Source organism: Balaenoptera musculus, chromosome 16, assembly GCF_009873245.2.
Source record: "Balaenoptera musculus isolate JJ_BM4_2016_0621 chromosome 16, mBalMus1.pri.v3, whole genome shotgun sequence".
NCBI lineage: Eukaryota > Metazoa > Chordata > Mammalia > Artiodactyla > Balaenopteridae > Balaenoptera > Balaenoptera musculus.
This window is the reverse complement of record NC_045800.1, coordinates 167503-184249: the sequence shown is the minus strand read 5'-3', so window position 1 is coordinate 184249 and position 16747 is coordinate 167503. Positions and strand designations below refer to the sequence as shown.

The 16747-nt window shown below is 56.7% G+C and overlaps 1 protein-coding gene across 2 annotated transcripts; it reads left to right on the top strand.

Annotated features, from left to right (window-relative positions):
• Positions 1–2463: 2463 nt before the first annotated feature.
• MTG1 (mitochondrial ribosome associated GTPase 1) lies at positions 2464–16113 on the top strand. 2 transcript variants are annotated; one of them, XM_036828670.1, is made up of 11 exons: positions 2464–2688; positions 3747–3811; positions 6315–6419; positions 8357–8437; positions 8973–9029; positions 9214–9304; positions 10554–10615; positions 10997–11093; positions 11405–11486; positions 15267–15357; positions 15624–16113. In XM_036828670.1, exons 1-11 carry the CDS (start codon positions 2577–2579, stop codon positions 15708–15710), a joined length of 930 nt encoding a protein of 309 aa, XP_036684565.1. In that variant the 5' UTR covers positions 2464–2576; the 3' UTR covers positions 15711–16113. The 2 variants fall into 2 exon arrangements, with proteins under 2 accessions (XP_036684565.1, XP_036684564.1); XM_036828669.1 differs by having other exon boundaries at positions 2468–2688; positions 15267–15379.
• Positions 16114–16747: the final 634 nt, after the last annotated feature.

Here is a 16747-nt window from a genome sequence, read left to right as displayed (position 1 = left end):
GAGGTGTACAGTGAGGCCTGAAGGGTGCAGAGGAGTGGGTGCCCTGGGCGGCATTGCGGTGAGCGTGTGAGGGTGCCCTGGGCGGCGCTGGGGTGAGCGTGTCAGGGTATCCTGGGCAGTGATGGGATAAATGTGGGGAGCGTGTAGGGGGCCTGGGTGCTGTGCTCAGCTTCTCCCATCTTCCCTCGCTGCATCCTCAGAGTCCCAGGGAATGGGCTGCACGGCCCCCATCTCACAGCTGAGGAAAGGACAGAAGCCTCAGGTGAGGGTGGCAATGGCCAGTCTCACGGCTGCCACGGCAGAGCTTGGGCATCTTTCCCGGACCGTCCCGTGGAGGCGGTGCAGCTGGAGGCTAGCCTGTGGAGGGAGGGAGGCGCAGGAGCTGCAGAGGCCGGGACTCCATCTGGCAGGCATGGGGCCCACTGGCCTGGCACCCACCGGCCTTGCACCCACCTCGAGGTCAGTGGCTGCTGACCCTCCTCAGACCTTGGGCTGCAGGGTGTGTCCTGCTTCGGGTTGGGGCCCTGGCTCCCTGGAGAAGCATGTCATGCCTGGAGAACTGCCTCTGGGCTTCTCTTCAGCCCCAAGTGGCCAGGCTCTGCGCCGTGGTGCCAGACACGCCCTCCGCCCTCCAGCCTGGCACCTTCTCATCGACTTCTCATCTTGGGTCAAATTGCCCTCCCAGGGACCTTCCCTCTGCCCCCAGAGGTCTGTCTGTGTGTCCACTGCTTTGTGTCCCTGGAGTTGTCTGACTTGGGGCACCTGCCTGTCAGACAGCTGTGAGAGAAATCTGGGCTTCAGGAAGGTTTTTATTTTCGTTCTTTGGTCCTAGGGCCATGGAAGAACACAGCGTGCATCAGGCACAGAGTTCTGTGTTGTTGACGTCTCAGGTTTCATGAGTCTGGGTGCAGGACTCAGGCTGTCTGGGCTGGCTCAGGAGGGGTGCTGGGAGGCCTGTCAGGAGGCCCAGGTGGTCTCAGTCAGCCACCTGGAGGGCTTGTCTTAGCCCCAGGAACCATTAGCCCTGAGTATTAGGAGGTTTAAGGCCATCAAGATGACAGTAATGATATCTTTGTGCTGAGAATCTGAGCATCTTTGGAGTTTTAGGAGCTTGTTTAAAAAATTCCATTAGGGCTTCCCTGGTGGCGCAGTGGTTAAGAATCGGCCTGCCAATGCTGGGGACGTGGGTTTGAGCCCTGGTCCGGGAAGATCCCACATGTCACAGAGCAGCTGAGCCTGTGTGCCACAACTATTGAGCCTGTGCTCTAGAGCCCGCGAGCCACAACTACTGAGCCCATGTGCCACAACTACTGAAGCCCACACGCCTAGAGCCCGTGCTCCACAACAAGAGAAGCCACCGCAATGAGAGGCCCGTGCACCACAATGAAGAGTAGCCCCCGCTAGCCGCAACTAGAGAAAGCCTGCACACAGCAACGAGGACCCAACGCAGACCAAAAAAAAAATAAAAAAATTCCATTAGCGTCATACTCTTGTAACTCCAAAGTGCAGTGAGTAGTTGCTCAGACTTGCGATATAAAGTTAAAATCTGGTGGCCTAGTGGTTAGGACTCTGGGCTTCCACTGCCATGACCCAGGTTCAACCCCTGGTTGCACAACTCAGATCCTGCAAGCCATGCGGCGTGGCCAAAAAAAAAAAAAAAGTTAAAATCTGACTACATTTATACAGAGTATTGGAACAGTGAAGGGAATTTTGAGGCTCTTTGTACTAATAGGTTTAATTTAGCAGAACTGTAGTCAGTTTCTTTTTTTTTTTTTTTTTTTTAAAGTTTTTATTTATTTATTTATTTTTGGCTGTGTTGGGTCTTCGGTTCGTGCGAGGGCTTTCTCTAGTTACGGCAAGTGGGGGCCACTCTTCATCGCGGTGCGGGGACCGCTCTTCATCGCGGTGCGCGGGCCTTTTCACTATCGCGGCCCCTCCCGTTGCGGGGCACAGGCTCCAGACGCGCAGGCTCAGTAGTTGTGGCTCACGGGCCCAGCTGCTCCGTGGCATGTGGGATCTTCCCAGACCAGGGCTCGAACCCGTGTCCCCTGAATTAGCAGGCAGATTCTCAACCACTGCGCCACCAGGGAAGCCCTGTAGTCAGTTTTTGCAAAGGGTTGGTTTGTTACATTAAAATGCAGAGTACTTAGAAAAGGATGTTACACTTGTAAGTTAAATTTTAAATATCTGAAAAATTTTGACCAAGTTTGTAAAAAGGGACCAAACTGAAAGCGAACTGCTAGATTTTGTTACTTATGCTCAGGATACGCTTAGGAAGAACCAGGATTTTTTAATTTAATGAATTACTAAACTCTGGACCCCGATAACTCCCGGGACTGCGTGGGTCCGCCCCTGGCTCGGAGCCACGCCCCTGGTTCATAGCCCCGCCCACAGCCCCGCCCTCGAGCCCCCGCCCCCTCTCGGGGTCCGCCGCTAGAGGCAGAGTCGTGCGCGCACGCGCGGGCCGCGCTGCGGAAGCTTGGAGCGTCGGAACCCTTGTGCGGGTCGCGGGCCCGGCGGAAAAGTCCGTTGATGGAGCGGTCCGCGGCGCTGCGCGGCGCTCGGGACGCGGCGCCATGAGGCTCACCGCGCGCGCGCTGTGCGCCGCCGCCCGGGCCGCCTGGCGGGAGAGCTTCCCCCTAGACGGTCGCGACGTGGCGCGCTGGTTCCCGGGCCACATGGCCAAGGGTGAGGTCCGGCGGGACGCGACGGGGCCGCGCTGTTTACCCGGCTCTTCGCGGGTCCCCCGCGAGCGGAGAGGGCGGGGGTCGCAAGGCCCTTCTGCCACTCGGCTCCCGAAGCCTCAGTTTATGCATCTGCTTTGGAAAAGATACATTCCTGACGTTACTTTGGAGACTAGATGAAGTAGGGGTAGGAAAGCACTTTCCAAGTTGTGTTCAGCTATTCAGTCACCTCAAAACCTTTGAGACGTAGATCGAGTTTGCTATCTTCTGCCTAAACCTCTCTGGGAGTTTCTTACTGTTTATTTGTCAGCGTTTGGCCCCAAGAAGACATGTAGGACGGGTCCAGCCCTTCCCCGTGTGACGGATTGCCACGCTCCCCCTGCTCCCGCCCCCTTGGGCGCCTGCTCTGCCGGGCTCGGTGACGGGTGCTCCGCGCGTCGGTGCTCAGGAGGGACGGGGCGCCCGCGGGGGGCGGCATGTGGGGTGAGGTGAGATGTCTGAGGATGTGCGTAAATGACAGGGCTTGGCTGTGGGAGGGGAGGCTGAGGGGCGGTGTCACTGCTGAGCTGCAGGAAGAGGAGCATTGTTGCTTTTGTTGTGTGTGGTGTTCCTAGTTCGGGGTGAGTTCAGTGCCTTGTGTGTGCGTCGTCCAGGGTGAGTGGCTGAGGTTGGTACCTACACCATCGTCATCACACAGTATTGAGGGCCCCATGAGTGAGTTAGTCAGTGTTTCTCTGCTTTATAGATCAAGACCCATAGAGGTTAAATATTCCACCTAGAGTCGCCCACTTGTGGAAGTGGTGTAGACGGATGGGCTCTGACCTCACCCTATGATGTGCAGGTGTCCCTCAGGCAGGGACCTGAGCTTTTCTCTCCTTAGCCACCAGGGTTGAATTTGAAGGAGACACAGCTACTGTTTAATAGAGCACTGCACTCAGATGTGTTCATTTTAGGTTGTTGATGATGGTGTGTCATTCTTGACAGTTCAACTTAAATCTTCTACCTCTCTTAAAAGGTCATGGACCCCTGTCTTCCCTTAAGCGTCCTTCTTCTGTTTTCCAGGGCTGAAGAAGATGCAGAGCAGCCTAAAGCTGGTGGACTGTATCATCGAGGTCCATGATGCCCGGATATCCTTTGGTGGTTGTGACATTGTGACTTATAATAAGCAATACATATTTGGTCTTTGTCCTGGTTCTGGCACAGAGCTCCTGAAAGTCTTGGAATTTCCTAAGTGAGGTGCTTGTTAAGGTGTCTTTTGTTATGTTAATGAGGTGATTTTGGAAAAGACCCTAAGTCACCTAAGGTGGGGAGTGGGTTGCTGGGGGAACCAACCTTGACATGGGAGCCTTAGAACTTTCAGTCCTACCTCTGACCTTACGGAAAGGAGAGGGGCTGGAGATTGAGTTCAGTCACCCAAGGCCAATGGTTCATTCTGTCCTGCCTGTGTAATGAAGCCGCTGTAAAAACCCAAAAGGTTGAGGGGTGGGCTGGGGACAGCTTCTGGGTTGGTGAGTGTGTGGAGATGCAGGCATAGTGGCATATAGAGGGAATGGAAGCTCTGGGTCCCTTCCCCATCCCTCGCCCTATACATGTCTTCCATCTGGCTATTCCAGAGTTATGTCTTCTTATAATAAGTCTGATCTAGTAAGTAAAATGTTTCTCTTAATTCCTTGAGCCAGTCTAGCAGACTAATATTGCTAGAACCCAAGGAGGGGGTCGTGGGAACCCTCTTTCCATAGCCCGTTGGTCAGACAGCCTGTTGGTTGCCACCAGGTGACAACCTCGACTTGCAATTGGTGTCTGAATCAGTGGGGGGTGGTAGCAGTCCTGAGCCCTTAACCTGTGGGGTCTGATGTTATCTCCAGGTAGGTAGTGGCAGAATTGAGTTGAATAGTAGGACACCCGGCTGGTGGTGGTGGAGAATTGCTTGGTGGTGAGGGACGCCCCCCAACCCCACTGGCATTGGGTGCAGAACTGTAGTGCAGGGGAGACCCTCCTGAGTCAGGCAGTGCTCACGACAGCAGGAGGCACTCCTGGCTTGTTACCTTGTTTCCGTCTACCTCCTGTGGGCCCTGCTCTGGTCCACTCAGCACCACGGTGGTCAGCAGCGTCACCTGTCATAATTATTGGCATTTGAAGTAGTGGTTCTCAGTCCTCGTTACGCACGAGAATTCCCCCAGGAGGCTTTTGAAAATACCGATATCTGGGCCCCTTTCCAGGCCAGTGAATCAGAATCTCTAGTGTGGGGCCCGGAAAGCTCCCCTTTGATATGCAGGTGGCATCGTTTCTCTCAGACCTCTGCCTGGCACGCCCAGGCCCTCCAACCCAGTCCAGGTGGGATATGAAACCTCCATTAAAACGTTCCTGCCAACCAGACTTTTCTTGCTATACTTGAGGCGTGGATTGGCAAGATGTAACCATCTCGCTCAGTGATGAGTATACTTTTCAGAGCCTGCTTTCGTTGTACTTATTTGAGCTGTGTTTAGATTCTTCTTGTACAGCGAAGGTGTTGGCTTGAGAGTCATTCCATCTCTAGGGTGGAGGGCGAGGGACTGTTTTCTCTGTTGCAAAGGCCTGTGGGAATTTCTCTAATGTAGGCTAAATGTACCAGTTCGTACAATACCTCATGCCAGTCAGAAGGGCTTATGCCAGTCAAAAGGGCTTACTGGCAATTATATGTCTGATTATTGAAGAACAACGAAACCTGCCCTTACTGCTCCGCGTGCTGTGATGAGCGGCCACCTCTGCTCCTTTCAGTCTCTAGACGTTCTGATTTCTCCTCCGGGTCGGCACCGTGAGGGAGTCTGGAGGCTCTCAGCGTTGTGAATTAGCCCAGGCTTGGTTAACCTCTGAGGGAAGAGGGCTGTTTACGGAAAGTCCCTTTGTTGGGTGGGTGAGGACACAGCACTGGACTGGGTGCCTAGACCCAGGGCACGTTGAGGCCTTGGCCTCGTAGTAGACAAGCACCAGGTAGGGGCCGAGTGCTCACGAGATGAAGACACAGACGGACCTCCCTCCTGCTGGGTCCGTGTCACAGGAGGTGGCACTTGACAGCACCAAGGGCCCCTGGCTGAGGGCAGAAGGGCCTGCCCCTGGCAGTAAGGAGGCAGGTTCACTGGAGGTCTCTGTGGGAACTCCAGAGGGTGGCGGCGGTGGGTGGCAGCGGTGGTGGGTGGCGGCGGTGGTCTGACATATACTAGTTAGGACTCTGTGGGAGGTACTTTTTTTGAGCCACCAGATCATTGTGGCAACTGAACAATGGTCTAGTCGTAAAACCTTCCAGCGAGCTTTGGTTTTTGTTTTTGCCACCGTTGTTCCTGTTTGAGAAGTCACGTGAGAGCCACCGCCCTGTCTGTGCTCCAGCTCTTGTCCACAGGGAGTGGCGAGGGGCCTGCAGTGGCTCCGTGGCACTGGCGGGGCAGGCAAGACTGGGGGTTGGTCTCGACGGGAGGCTGGGAGGCTGGGAGGCTGGGCTGGCCCGAGCTCGCTTGCTCCCAGACCGGGCTTCCTCCGCTCTGTCCCTTCTGAAGGTTTCCTTTCGAAGGTGGGTCCAGTCTGCGTAACAAGACAAGGCAAAGTACATTAATTGGCTGGTAAAGCTTTGAAGGAATTTTCCCTTAATTTTGCCACATCCCACTTTCAGGCCGAAACCCTCTGTTTCAGGAGACCCTTGGGCTTAAGCCTCACTTGCTCGTCCTCAACAAGATGGACCTGGCGGATCTGAAGGAGCAGCAGGTAATGCCCTGCAGGGCCTTCGGTGTGAGGGCCCCTGAGTTGGACCGGATCACTGGCGGACACGGTGTCGGTCCGCCCGGGCCTGCCGGCTTTAGCAAACTACCCTTTGTCTAATTCATGACCCAAGTGATCGAAGCGTGCGCCTCCTATAGCAGGTGGCCGGGAGGAGCGGCCGGAGCCGAGCGCCCCACGTGGTGGCCGCTGGCCCCGCGAGGCTGGGAGCACGTGGGTCGTGGTTGCCGCTGTGAGGCCGACGTCCACGTTTTATTTCACTTTCATTCGCTAACGTTTCTGTTGCCTCATGAGGTGAGTGGCCGTCTGTCCCCTGGACAGCGCTGGCCTGGAGGCCTCCTGGTGGCTGTGTTTGCCCCTGGTGTCCTCACTGGCCAGCCCCACGGTCCCCCAGACCCCTGGCTGACCTGTGGGCTGCCTGCTGCCCACCGAGTGATCTGGAAGCTGGAAGGTGGGAGGCCCAAAGCAGCTAGGGGGTTTCCCTGAGCCCTGCCGGACGGGGATATAGTGACCGGGCCGGGGGATGTTTCCCCTTGTCCCTGAGTGAGAGAAACGTGAAGATTCAGGAAATGTTACTTGTGAAGTGTTCTCCTCTGCTTTTCTTGCTGTTATCAAATCCTTTGTGAAGAGTAGGTGTCAGAATCTTGAAATCAAGCCAGTTTTTTTCTTTTGTGGAGCTTTTCCTTTCGCAGCAGCAAGAACATGTTCCCGGTTTCTTAGTTGGCTGTGGTACCTTGAGTTATTTAAACCCCTGCCACAGGCCTGTAGCACCCGGTTTCCAGGGAAATGCAAGTGCTGAAGCCACAGGGTTCTTCGTTCATTGAGAACCCGAGTGGGAGACATTGCGCATCAGGACCCTGCCCCTGCCGTGCGGGCTGTGCATCTGCTCACTGAAGTCCCTCCCGCCGAGCACGCTCCGCTCTGACAACAGAACCCCACGGGTTTCACTGCACGGGCAGTTGTAGTTACTTGTGATCACAAGGTTTCACTTGCTTTTCTTAGTTGAGGCTTGGGTCTTATCATCCATCAATTGCTCCTGCTCCAAAATGCTAATTTTTGTGGCGTGATGGGCACGTTAGGTGGCCTGACAAGGGGACACGGGGGTGGGGGGTCTCACCTGCAGGAGGCGGCTGGAGTGTTTGCCCCTCCTCTCAGGTGCTGCGGCCAAGGGCTTGGGGAGGAGAGGAGAGGAGAAGCCCCCAGGGTGGCCCCTCCGTGTCTGCCTCTGTGGAGTGGGTGGCAGCGTCCTGTGCAAATTTGTACACTTGAAGCGCAGCTTCACATGTGTGTTTGTGATGGCCTGACCTTAATCTGCGTCCTCATAAGAAATAAAATAAATGAGTAAAACTAACTGAATTACTGATGATTTTTTTGTTCCTTTAAGTAAATCAGTAGCTGATCAAACAGTGCAATACTGGTTTTAAAAATATGAGTCATACGCTGATTTTGCTTCATGTTACGGCCAGTAAGTTCATATTAACCTTAGTTTACTTTGGGGCTTTTAAAGTATTCCTTGTACTTTGTAATCGGATTGGGTTCAAACCTTAGTTTAAGTGGAGCTCGTAGTGCGGAAGCTCGTTAGGAGGAGCGGGAGTGGAGGCGTGACTAAACCAGCAATTCCAGTGTGACAATTCCAGTGCTGGGAGCGACTTGGAATAACCTGGTTTGGCCTCCTCTCCCTGTGTCCTCACATGGAGCCAGCCGCCCAGGGCCACCCCGGGGCCAGGCTGCCCTCCTTGGACGTCTCGTCAGGCAGCCTGTCCCTGGTGCTGCGTTGCCCCGCGTGCTGCCCGGTGGGCCCAGCCTCCTCCCTGAGTCCCCGGCCGCCATGGCCCTGGGCTGGCGAGCAGATCTTGGACTTTAGCGTATGACACCGCCCATGTCTCCATTTAGTGTTTAAAATGGAAACGTCTTGTCTCTTTCAGAAAATTATACAACACTTAGAAGGAGAAGGCCTAAAAAATGTCATTTTTACCAACTGTGTGAAGGATGAAAATATCAAGCAGGTGGGTTTTTTTTTCTGTTTTGTGCTCTAATGCTTCTGCTTAAATGCGTTAAAGAAACGCCACGAATAATTCTGTGCTTCCGTAAGAAGCAGAGTGTTGGCGGTGACTCGTAATTGCTCGGGTTCTGGGCCCGCTCGTCTCCCGCTGCCGAGGGCAGCGTGGGCCTGGACGGGCTGGCGGTGGGAAGGAGCAGAGTCAGGCTGCGAGACACGTTCCGGGGTCATAAGGTGGAAGAGCCCGTGGAGGGTCTAGTGCCTGTTTTCCCAGTTGTATTGGAGAATTTCACCGGCTGACGTGCATCTTGTTAGCAGGTGCTGGCAGTCACAGCCGTCACCCCACGGGGTCTGTCCTGCTGGTTCCTGGTGGAGGGACGAGGTGGGGCACAGGCGACCCCCACCCCCGCCCGCCGTAGCGCAGCCTGAATCTTGACGTGTTCGGACCCGAGCTGTCCGGTGCTGGACGCTGGAGTGTCCACCTCCAGAAGCTAAGGGTGGCCAGTTCCCCCAGGAAAGTGCCTGTGGTCTGTTCCTTGCAGATAGTCCCGATGGTCACGGAGTTGGTTGGGAGCAGCTACCGCTATCACCGAGGAGAGGTTGGTGGTGGGCCAATGCCAGCTGTGGGGTGTCCCTCCTGCTGGGGAGCCCCCTGTCCTCCGGGTCTCAGCAGCTGGGTGGGCAGGGCCGGTGCAGCGACTGTCCTTCCTGTTAAGCTGGCCTGGGCGTGTGTGGGTCTGGGGGGTCTGGGTGGGCCCCTGATGCCTGCTCTTGCGCCTGCAGAACCTGGAGTACTGCATCATGGTGATTGGGGTCCCCAACGTGGGCAAGTCGTCGCTCATCAACTCTCTGCGGAGGCAGCACCTCAGGAAAGGTAGTTCCCCGGGGCAGGCGCTGGTTCTCGTGCTGGGACGACACTTCAGAGCCTGAGACCCCAGCTCGTCAGGGGGTCTTTTTCCACCGGGAGGACCCAGCTGACAGCCTGGCATGCAGTCAGCTGGTGAGACACAGTCATTCCCTTATACATTTTATACTTCATTCGCTTTCTCTCTTCAAAATTAAATGCTTAATTATAGTGTTTAATATATGTGATGACTTCTAAACGTTGGTGATCTTGTCCTTTTATTTATCTGTCTCTGACCCACTGTGCTCAAGGTGGGTAGGATACGTGGGGTGAGACGTCAGGCCGGGACCTGGGGAGGAGGAGCCCCAGGCCTGTGTCCTTGTCCCATGCCTCTTAACTTTTGAGACCAAGTCTGCACGAGCGTGTCCTTTGGGAACCACCTCAAAGACCGAACAGTGCTAGACCGTCATCTCAGGCTGTTTCGCTGCCCACTGGAGAGCTGTTACAGTCAGCTGTTGTTTTGTTTATTTTTCTTTAGTTGTGGCTTTAAAAAACATCATTGGCATTAAGTACATTAAGTGCTGTGCAACCATCACACCATCTATTTCCAGATTTTTCCATCATCTCAAGCGGAAACTCTAGACATTAATGGTAACCGCCCTCCTGAGCTCCTGGGAACCTCTGGTCTACTTTCTGTCGTGTGGATTTGACGGCTCCGGTGCCACATAACTGGAATCACAGGATTTGACCTGTGTCAGGCTTATTTCACGGAGCCTAACTCTACAGGGTCCATCCATGTTGTAGCGTGATTCATAATTTCCTTCCTTTTTCGGGCTGAATAATACTCTGTGGTGTGGACGGACTACATTTCGTTTATCCATCCATGTGCCGACGGATGCATGTGTCCCTTTGCTCTTGTGTTGATTCAGCAGAGGGTGCAGAGTCTGCTTGGGACACACCCTGAGCTGCGCCCCAGGGCAGCCAGTGTTCAGAGCACAGGCGGCCTCTTGGTCAGGAGTGGCCCCACCGACAGGCTGTGCTGGGCGGTGCGGGGGCAGATGCTTGGGACCTGGTCTTGCAGGGGGAAGGTGATGGCGGCGGGCAGCTCCGGTCCAGATGTCAAGGCCGTCGCTCAGCAGGTGCTGGGCCACTCCCAGGGCCGGGAGGCAGTTCTCTCCTGGTGTTAGGGCCCTCCAGGTCTCCACGTGTGTCGTTGCTCATTCTGTAGCTTACCTGCCTGTGTGTTTAATAGACACTGACACCCTCTTTTATCCTGCAGGAAAAGCCACCAGGGTGGGCGGCGAGCCTGGGATCACCAGAGCTGTGATGTCCAGGATTCAGGTGGGGGCCCTCGGCCGCCGGGCCTCCACCACCCCTTCCCTCTGCTCTGTCCGCCAAGCGCGGCCTGGGTCCTCACACCAAGCCTGGGGGAGGGCACAGGTGCCACCGCATCTCACAGATGAGGAAACCTGCTCGAGGGCACACAGGGTCAGGGCGGAGCCCGTCCTCCTGGGAGGAAGGCAGCTGCTGGGCTCCTCTTACTTGTTCTCCACGTCCCGCGGGAGTGGCATCCTGTGGGGTAGCTGAGAGCTGGTGGCAGTGACGACACTGGCGGGCAGGTTCTGGGGCCTCCTCAAGCCTCTGGGACCCAGCAGAGGGCCTGGCGGGAGGGGCTGTTTGAGGCTTCTCGAGCGGCGGGCCGACCACCCTCTGTGCCCACAGGTGTGTGAGCGGCCGCTGATGTTCCTGCTGGACACCCCCGGGGTGCTGGCTCCTCGGATCCAGAGCGTGGAGACGGGCCTGAAGCTGGCCTTGTGTGGTGAGCCAGCCCCCCGCAACTGGCCCCCAGACCCCCAGGCCCCCAGGCTGGGCGCCTTGTGCCAGCCTTGGCCTGGCTGCCGCAGAGATGTCCAGAGCTGTGGTGAAGGACGTCTCGGGCAGCGTGTGTGGTCCTGGCTCACAGGTGACACACTCCGCACCCTCTGACCCCACCAGCCCTCCTGGCCTGCCCTGGAGGGGGCGCCCTCCTCCTGTTTGACAGGCGGGGCGGGGCTGGTGAGGGCAGGTCAGGCCACGGCTTGGCCTCCTCAGCGGCACGTGTGTGCGCTCACCCTTGCTGCCTGTTCCCAGGCACCGTGCTGGACCACCTGGTGGGCGAGGAGACCCTGGCTGACTACCTTCTCTACACCCTCAACAGGCGCCAGCTCTTGGGGTGAGTGTGGGAAGGCAGCCCTTCCTCTCCCATCCCAGCCAAACGTGACTGAAAAAACAGCACCGTTAAAGTACTGTAGACAGACAATCTGTAGTCATTTAAAGTGTACAGTTTGATAGACGTGTGAAACCGTTCCACAGTCCAGAAAACCCCCCCAATTCTTATGCTGCTTTGTAGCCCCTCCTCCCCACCCCTTCCTGCCCCATCTGCTTCCCATCACCTTCTAGAATCTCACGAGTGGAGTCACATGGTGCGGACTCCCCGCTCAGCCCCGTTGTCTCGGGATTCATCCGTGTTCTAACACTGGTCACCACCAGGAGGTTTCATTGTGCAGACATCTGGTCGGTTTGTTCTCACAGCTGAGGACGGTGTGAGTGCCGGTGTCCCGTGGGGCCCCAGAGCTGTCCTTTATCACAGCGGTCCCCAGCCCCCAGGGGACTCGGTACCGGTCTGTGGCCTGTTAGGAACCGGGCCACACAGCGGGAGGGGGCGGCGCGTGAGTGAGTGAAGCTTCATCTGCCGCTCCCCACCGCTCTCCACCGCTCGCGTTACCGCCTGAGCCATCCCATCTCCCCCCCTCCCCGTCCGTGGAAAAACTGTCTTCCACGAAACCGGTCCCTGGTGCCAGAAAGGTTGGGGACTGCTGCTTTATCACCTTGAGGACATCAGTGACAGGTTATTGACTTCCCCAAAGAACCAGCTTTTGGTTTCGTGACTTTCTCTGTTCTCTTTCTGTCTTGATTGCTGTTGGTTGATTGCTGTTCGGTCCCTGTTCCTTCCTTGTTTCCATGTTCCTGACTCTCTTCCTGTTTGTGCTGCCCGTGGGGAGACGGGCCCTCCCACCACCGCCTGGGCTGCTCTCTTCCCCGCTGTCCTGGCAGCAGCTGCTTCATGAGTTTCCAGGCTCCGTTGTCGGGGGCGGAAACCTTCAGGAGGTCATTGGGTTCTCCTGGTGATTTGAGGACGTGACCCCCTTTATCCTTCAAGAGAGTCTCTGTGTGCTCATCTTTCCTGTCGCTTTACTTTGAGCTTGTGTGTCTTTACTTGTAAAATGTGTTTATTGGCTGCTTATAGTTGGGCCTTGCTTTTTACCCAGTCTGACCGTTTCTGCTTTTATTTTAGGCATTTAGACCATTTACATCTGATGTGATCACTGGTGTTAGGTTTACATCTGTCATCTTGCCATTTGTCCCAACTATTCTTTGTTCTTTTTTTCCTCTCTCTCTCTGGCCTGTTTTATGATTCCCCTTTGTCAGCTTGTTACCTGTAACTTCGGCGGAGGCCGCTTTAGGGTTTGCAGGGCACTTTCCGGTGGTGTTAATGCCGAGTGTGGTGTGAGGGCCTTTCCACTCTCCTCGTCCTCACCTCTGGGCCGGTCTTGTCACACGTTTTGCTTTTATGTAGCAGACATGCTGCCGAGCTTTGTCTACACACAGATGTAAAGTGAAGACTCGATCTTGGCAGTTTACTCTGAGCCTCGCCAGTCACGGCTCCTTGTCTGTGCGTTGACCTGCCCTCCCTCTGGGGCCATCTTCCTGTCCAAGGATTTCCTGTGACGCTGTTGGTGATGCAGGTTGCTGTTTGTCCGAAGATGTGTTCATTTCACCTTAGTTTTTGAAGGGCGTTTGCCCTGCGTGTAGAATTCTAGATGGACGGATTTCCTCAGTCCCGCAGAGCGGCTGTTGTTTCTGATGAGAAATCTGCTGTCTGTCTGTCTTTGTTCTCTGTATACATGACCCTCTGGCTGCTGTTAAGATTTCTCTTTATCAAGTTTTTGAGCAATTTATGATGCTGGGCCCTGGTGTAGTTTTCTTCATGTTTCTTGTGCTTTTAGTTCCTTGAGTTCTTGCATCTGTGGTTGTGTAGTTTGTATCACGTTCGGATGATTTCTGGCCATTCTTCTCTCCCAGGGCTCCACTACCCAGGCACTGGCCACAGGTGCCGCCGGCTCAGCAGTGCTGGGTCTCCAGTTCCCTCACCCTCTCTTCTGCAGAATCTGATCTGCTTTATAATCCCCTGAGTGTGTGTTTCGTAGTGCTTTCCTCGAGGTACTCGATTTGGATCATTTTTTTTTACTGTCTTCTGTGTGTTTTCTTAACTTTGTAACCACAGGGAACACAGTTCTAATAACCGATTCAATGTCTTTGTGAATTCTAACATCCGGGGCAGTTTCAGGTGATTGGTCTTCTCCTTGTAATGGCTCTGATTTCCTGCTATGTGTGCCTGACAGCTTTTGATGGGGGGCAGGCACGTGAATCTGACCTTTTTGGTGACAGGTATCTTACATTCCTGTTCTGGGACCGTTATTTGGAAACAGTTTGGTCCTTTCGGGTCTTCCTTTCACGGTTTATCAGGCGGGCCTGGAACAGTTCCCGGGGTGCTCCGCCCCCTCCCCAGGCCCTGTGGGTCTTGGGGCTTCCGTCTGTTCCTGGCTCTGAGGAGGCTTGCTGCTCCCCTCCTGCCCTCCTGGGTGGCTCTTCCTGGCCTCTGGCCTTGGGGAACGTTCTCTGCTGACCATCTGAGGGTGGCTCTCTGCCAGTTTCCCGAGTCCTCTCCCTGGGCAGCTCTGCCCTGTCTGACTCGCCTGCAGCCGGCAGCTGCCCTGGTCCCCAGCGCCGTCTCTCCACTCCGGGCTCTCCGGGGCCCCTCCCTGCGCTCCTCCTTCCCATAGCTACACTCTTCGTGGCCTGATGTCTGGTGCCTTGAAAACCATTGTTTTGTGAATTTTTGGTTGTTTCTTCCTTTTTTGTTATTTCAGATGGCGAGTAGACCCAGTCCCTTCCATTTGCATGGAAGTGGAATTTGACATATGTGTTTTCTTTGTTTTTTGGTTTTTGGTTTTTTTTGGCTGCACGTGACTAAGCATGTGGGATCTTGGTTCCCCAGTCAGGGATTGAACCCGTGCCCCCTGCACTGGAAGCACGGAGTCTTAACCCCTGGACCGCCAGGGAAGTCCTGGAAGTAGAATTTGAAATGTCATGTTTTGCTTGATGTTCGAGGCATTCAGTTTGGACCTCCGCTGTCCTCGGTGTTTCTGGGAAGTGTGACAGCCGACTTCCTGCGGGTGGCAGGTCTTGGTTGTGTGTGGGTGGGAGTCTTCCTTGCCTTCGGTCTCTTGGGGACAGAGGGGCCCATGCAGCTGCTGCTCCGGGAGGTTTGATTTTGGACGCGCATTCCTCAGGATTGTCGTCCCCGAGACCGGCTCCGATGCTCACGTGGGGTCCCGGCGCGAGGCCTGAGGCCCGTCCGGCCTCCCCCACTCTGCAGCTGCAGTTCACATCCCAGCCCTGCCTGCCCGGCGGGCGGTGAGGGGGAGGGGCCAGCGCAGGTGCTGGTCCAGGGGTCCTGGCCCCGGGGCTCAGAGAGGCACGTGTCCGTGGAAGACACTGGTCTCCTTTGGCCGCTCAGCCTCTGATGTGCCGCGCCCATCCCGTGCTGGCTCTTCCCCCCAGGCCCAGAGCACGTGTCAGTGAGGAAAACCGCCGTCCGTCTCCGGCCAGCCGCCTGGAGGCACCAATGCAGCCTCGGCAGCAAACTGTGTGCCGGTGGCCGGGCTGCCATCGTGGGACCCGGGCCAGCTCAGGGCCAGCGGATGACACCGCTGGGAGCTGCAGCCATTCTGGCCGCCGCGCCCAGGGCCCCAGTGGGGGAGCGGGTCTCGGGCAGCTGGTCGTGGCCACGCGGAAGGCAGGTGTCGATGAGGCCCCCAGGTCCGCATGGCGGTCACCCGCACCCACGAGGGGTCATTGGTAGAGCTGCTGACTGTCGCCCTATGTGCAGGTACGTGCAGCACTACGGCCTGGGTGAGGCCTGCGACGACATCGCCAGCGTGCTAAAGCGTGTGGCCGTGAAGCTGAGGAAGACCCAGAAGGTGAAGGTGCTGACGGGCACTGGTGAGACCTGGCGGCCCCAGGCGGGCTCAGGGGGCGGGGCCCGGGGCGGAGCTTCTGGGGGGAGGGGCTCTCGGTCCGGGCTCAGGGCAGGGTGTGCGGGGCGGCCCACCCCTCTTCCCGTGGCTTCTGGAGGCTCCAGCTTCCCGAATGTGCAGCGCAGGCGCCCACCTGAACGGGCCTGAGGCGGGTGGGCTAGAGCTCCCGAGTGGGGCTCCATCCTTACTGGGCCCTCCTGCTTCCCCAGGTGACGTCAACGTCGTCCAGCCCAACTACCCTGCGGCCGCCCGAGACTTCCTGCGGGCCTTCCGCAGCGGGGTGCTGGGCCCCGTGATGCTGGACCAGGACCTCCTGCAGGGCCCCCCTGCAGTGGAGCCCTGAGCTAGTCCAGCAGGAGGGTCTCGCGCCCCTGCCCTTGGCTCCACGGCCAGGGGGTGGACGCCCAGGAGTCCCCTGGCCACAGGCTCCTTGCTGGTCACTGTATACTCCCCGGTCTCTGCTCTAGGGAGGAGGCCGTGCCCTCCTGCCGCTCCACAGCCCAGCCCCTGGTTACAGGGGACTGAGCCTGGGTGTGGACATCAGGGCAGTGGACGTCCCTGGGTGCCTGGCCTGGGGAGGAAACTCACTCATGTTCAGTATCTCTTAAATATTCTCTTGAGGAGAAGCTGGTGTTTTCTCAGAAGGAGTTGAAAGTGTAAACTGTAATCTTAAAATTAAAAGGCCTACTTCTGTGGTTGGCCCTTTCGTTGTGCACCTGTGCAGCCCCTTGGGCCCCTCACCAAGGAAAAACGGAACGTGAACCACTTAGTACCCAAGGCTCTTGTGTAAGATTCCCGACACGGAGTCCTGGGTCCTGCAATAAGAAACAGTCTCATTGGCAGCAGAGTGTTTATTTCACTACTAAAACGTGCACACACGCGGACAAGAGGTCCCAAGTAGCCGTGGCAGAACCCAAGGACCACCTGTCCCCTCGGTGGCCGGGGCCGCTCTGCTCACAGCCCAGCCGCACACAGGCCGGTGTGGTCAGCGGAGACCCCGGGCCTCCCCACCGCCTCCGAGCACCTTCCAGCTAATGAGACAGCAGGACTTTTTCCCGGAGGCGGTGCCCAGCATTGTTGTGATCGCACCGGAAGGGGTGCAGGAACATGACCACCAGCTTGTGCTCTGGAGAGGCCGGGGGGCGGGGGGGGCAGGGCAGTGGGGGTGGGGCAGGCTGCACCTGGTCAGCAGCCGCGGCCCTTCTGTCGCCGGTGGTGGCGCGGCCGCCTTCCTGTAGGCGCCCCTCTAGGGCCTGCCGCCCCGTGTGGCTGCCCCACACCCAGCACACCTGCCAAGTCTCCGGAGACACCCACCTGCCTCCTGCCGGAACCC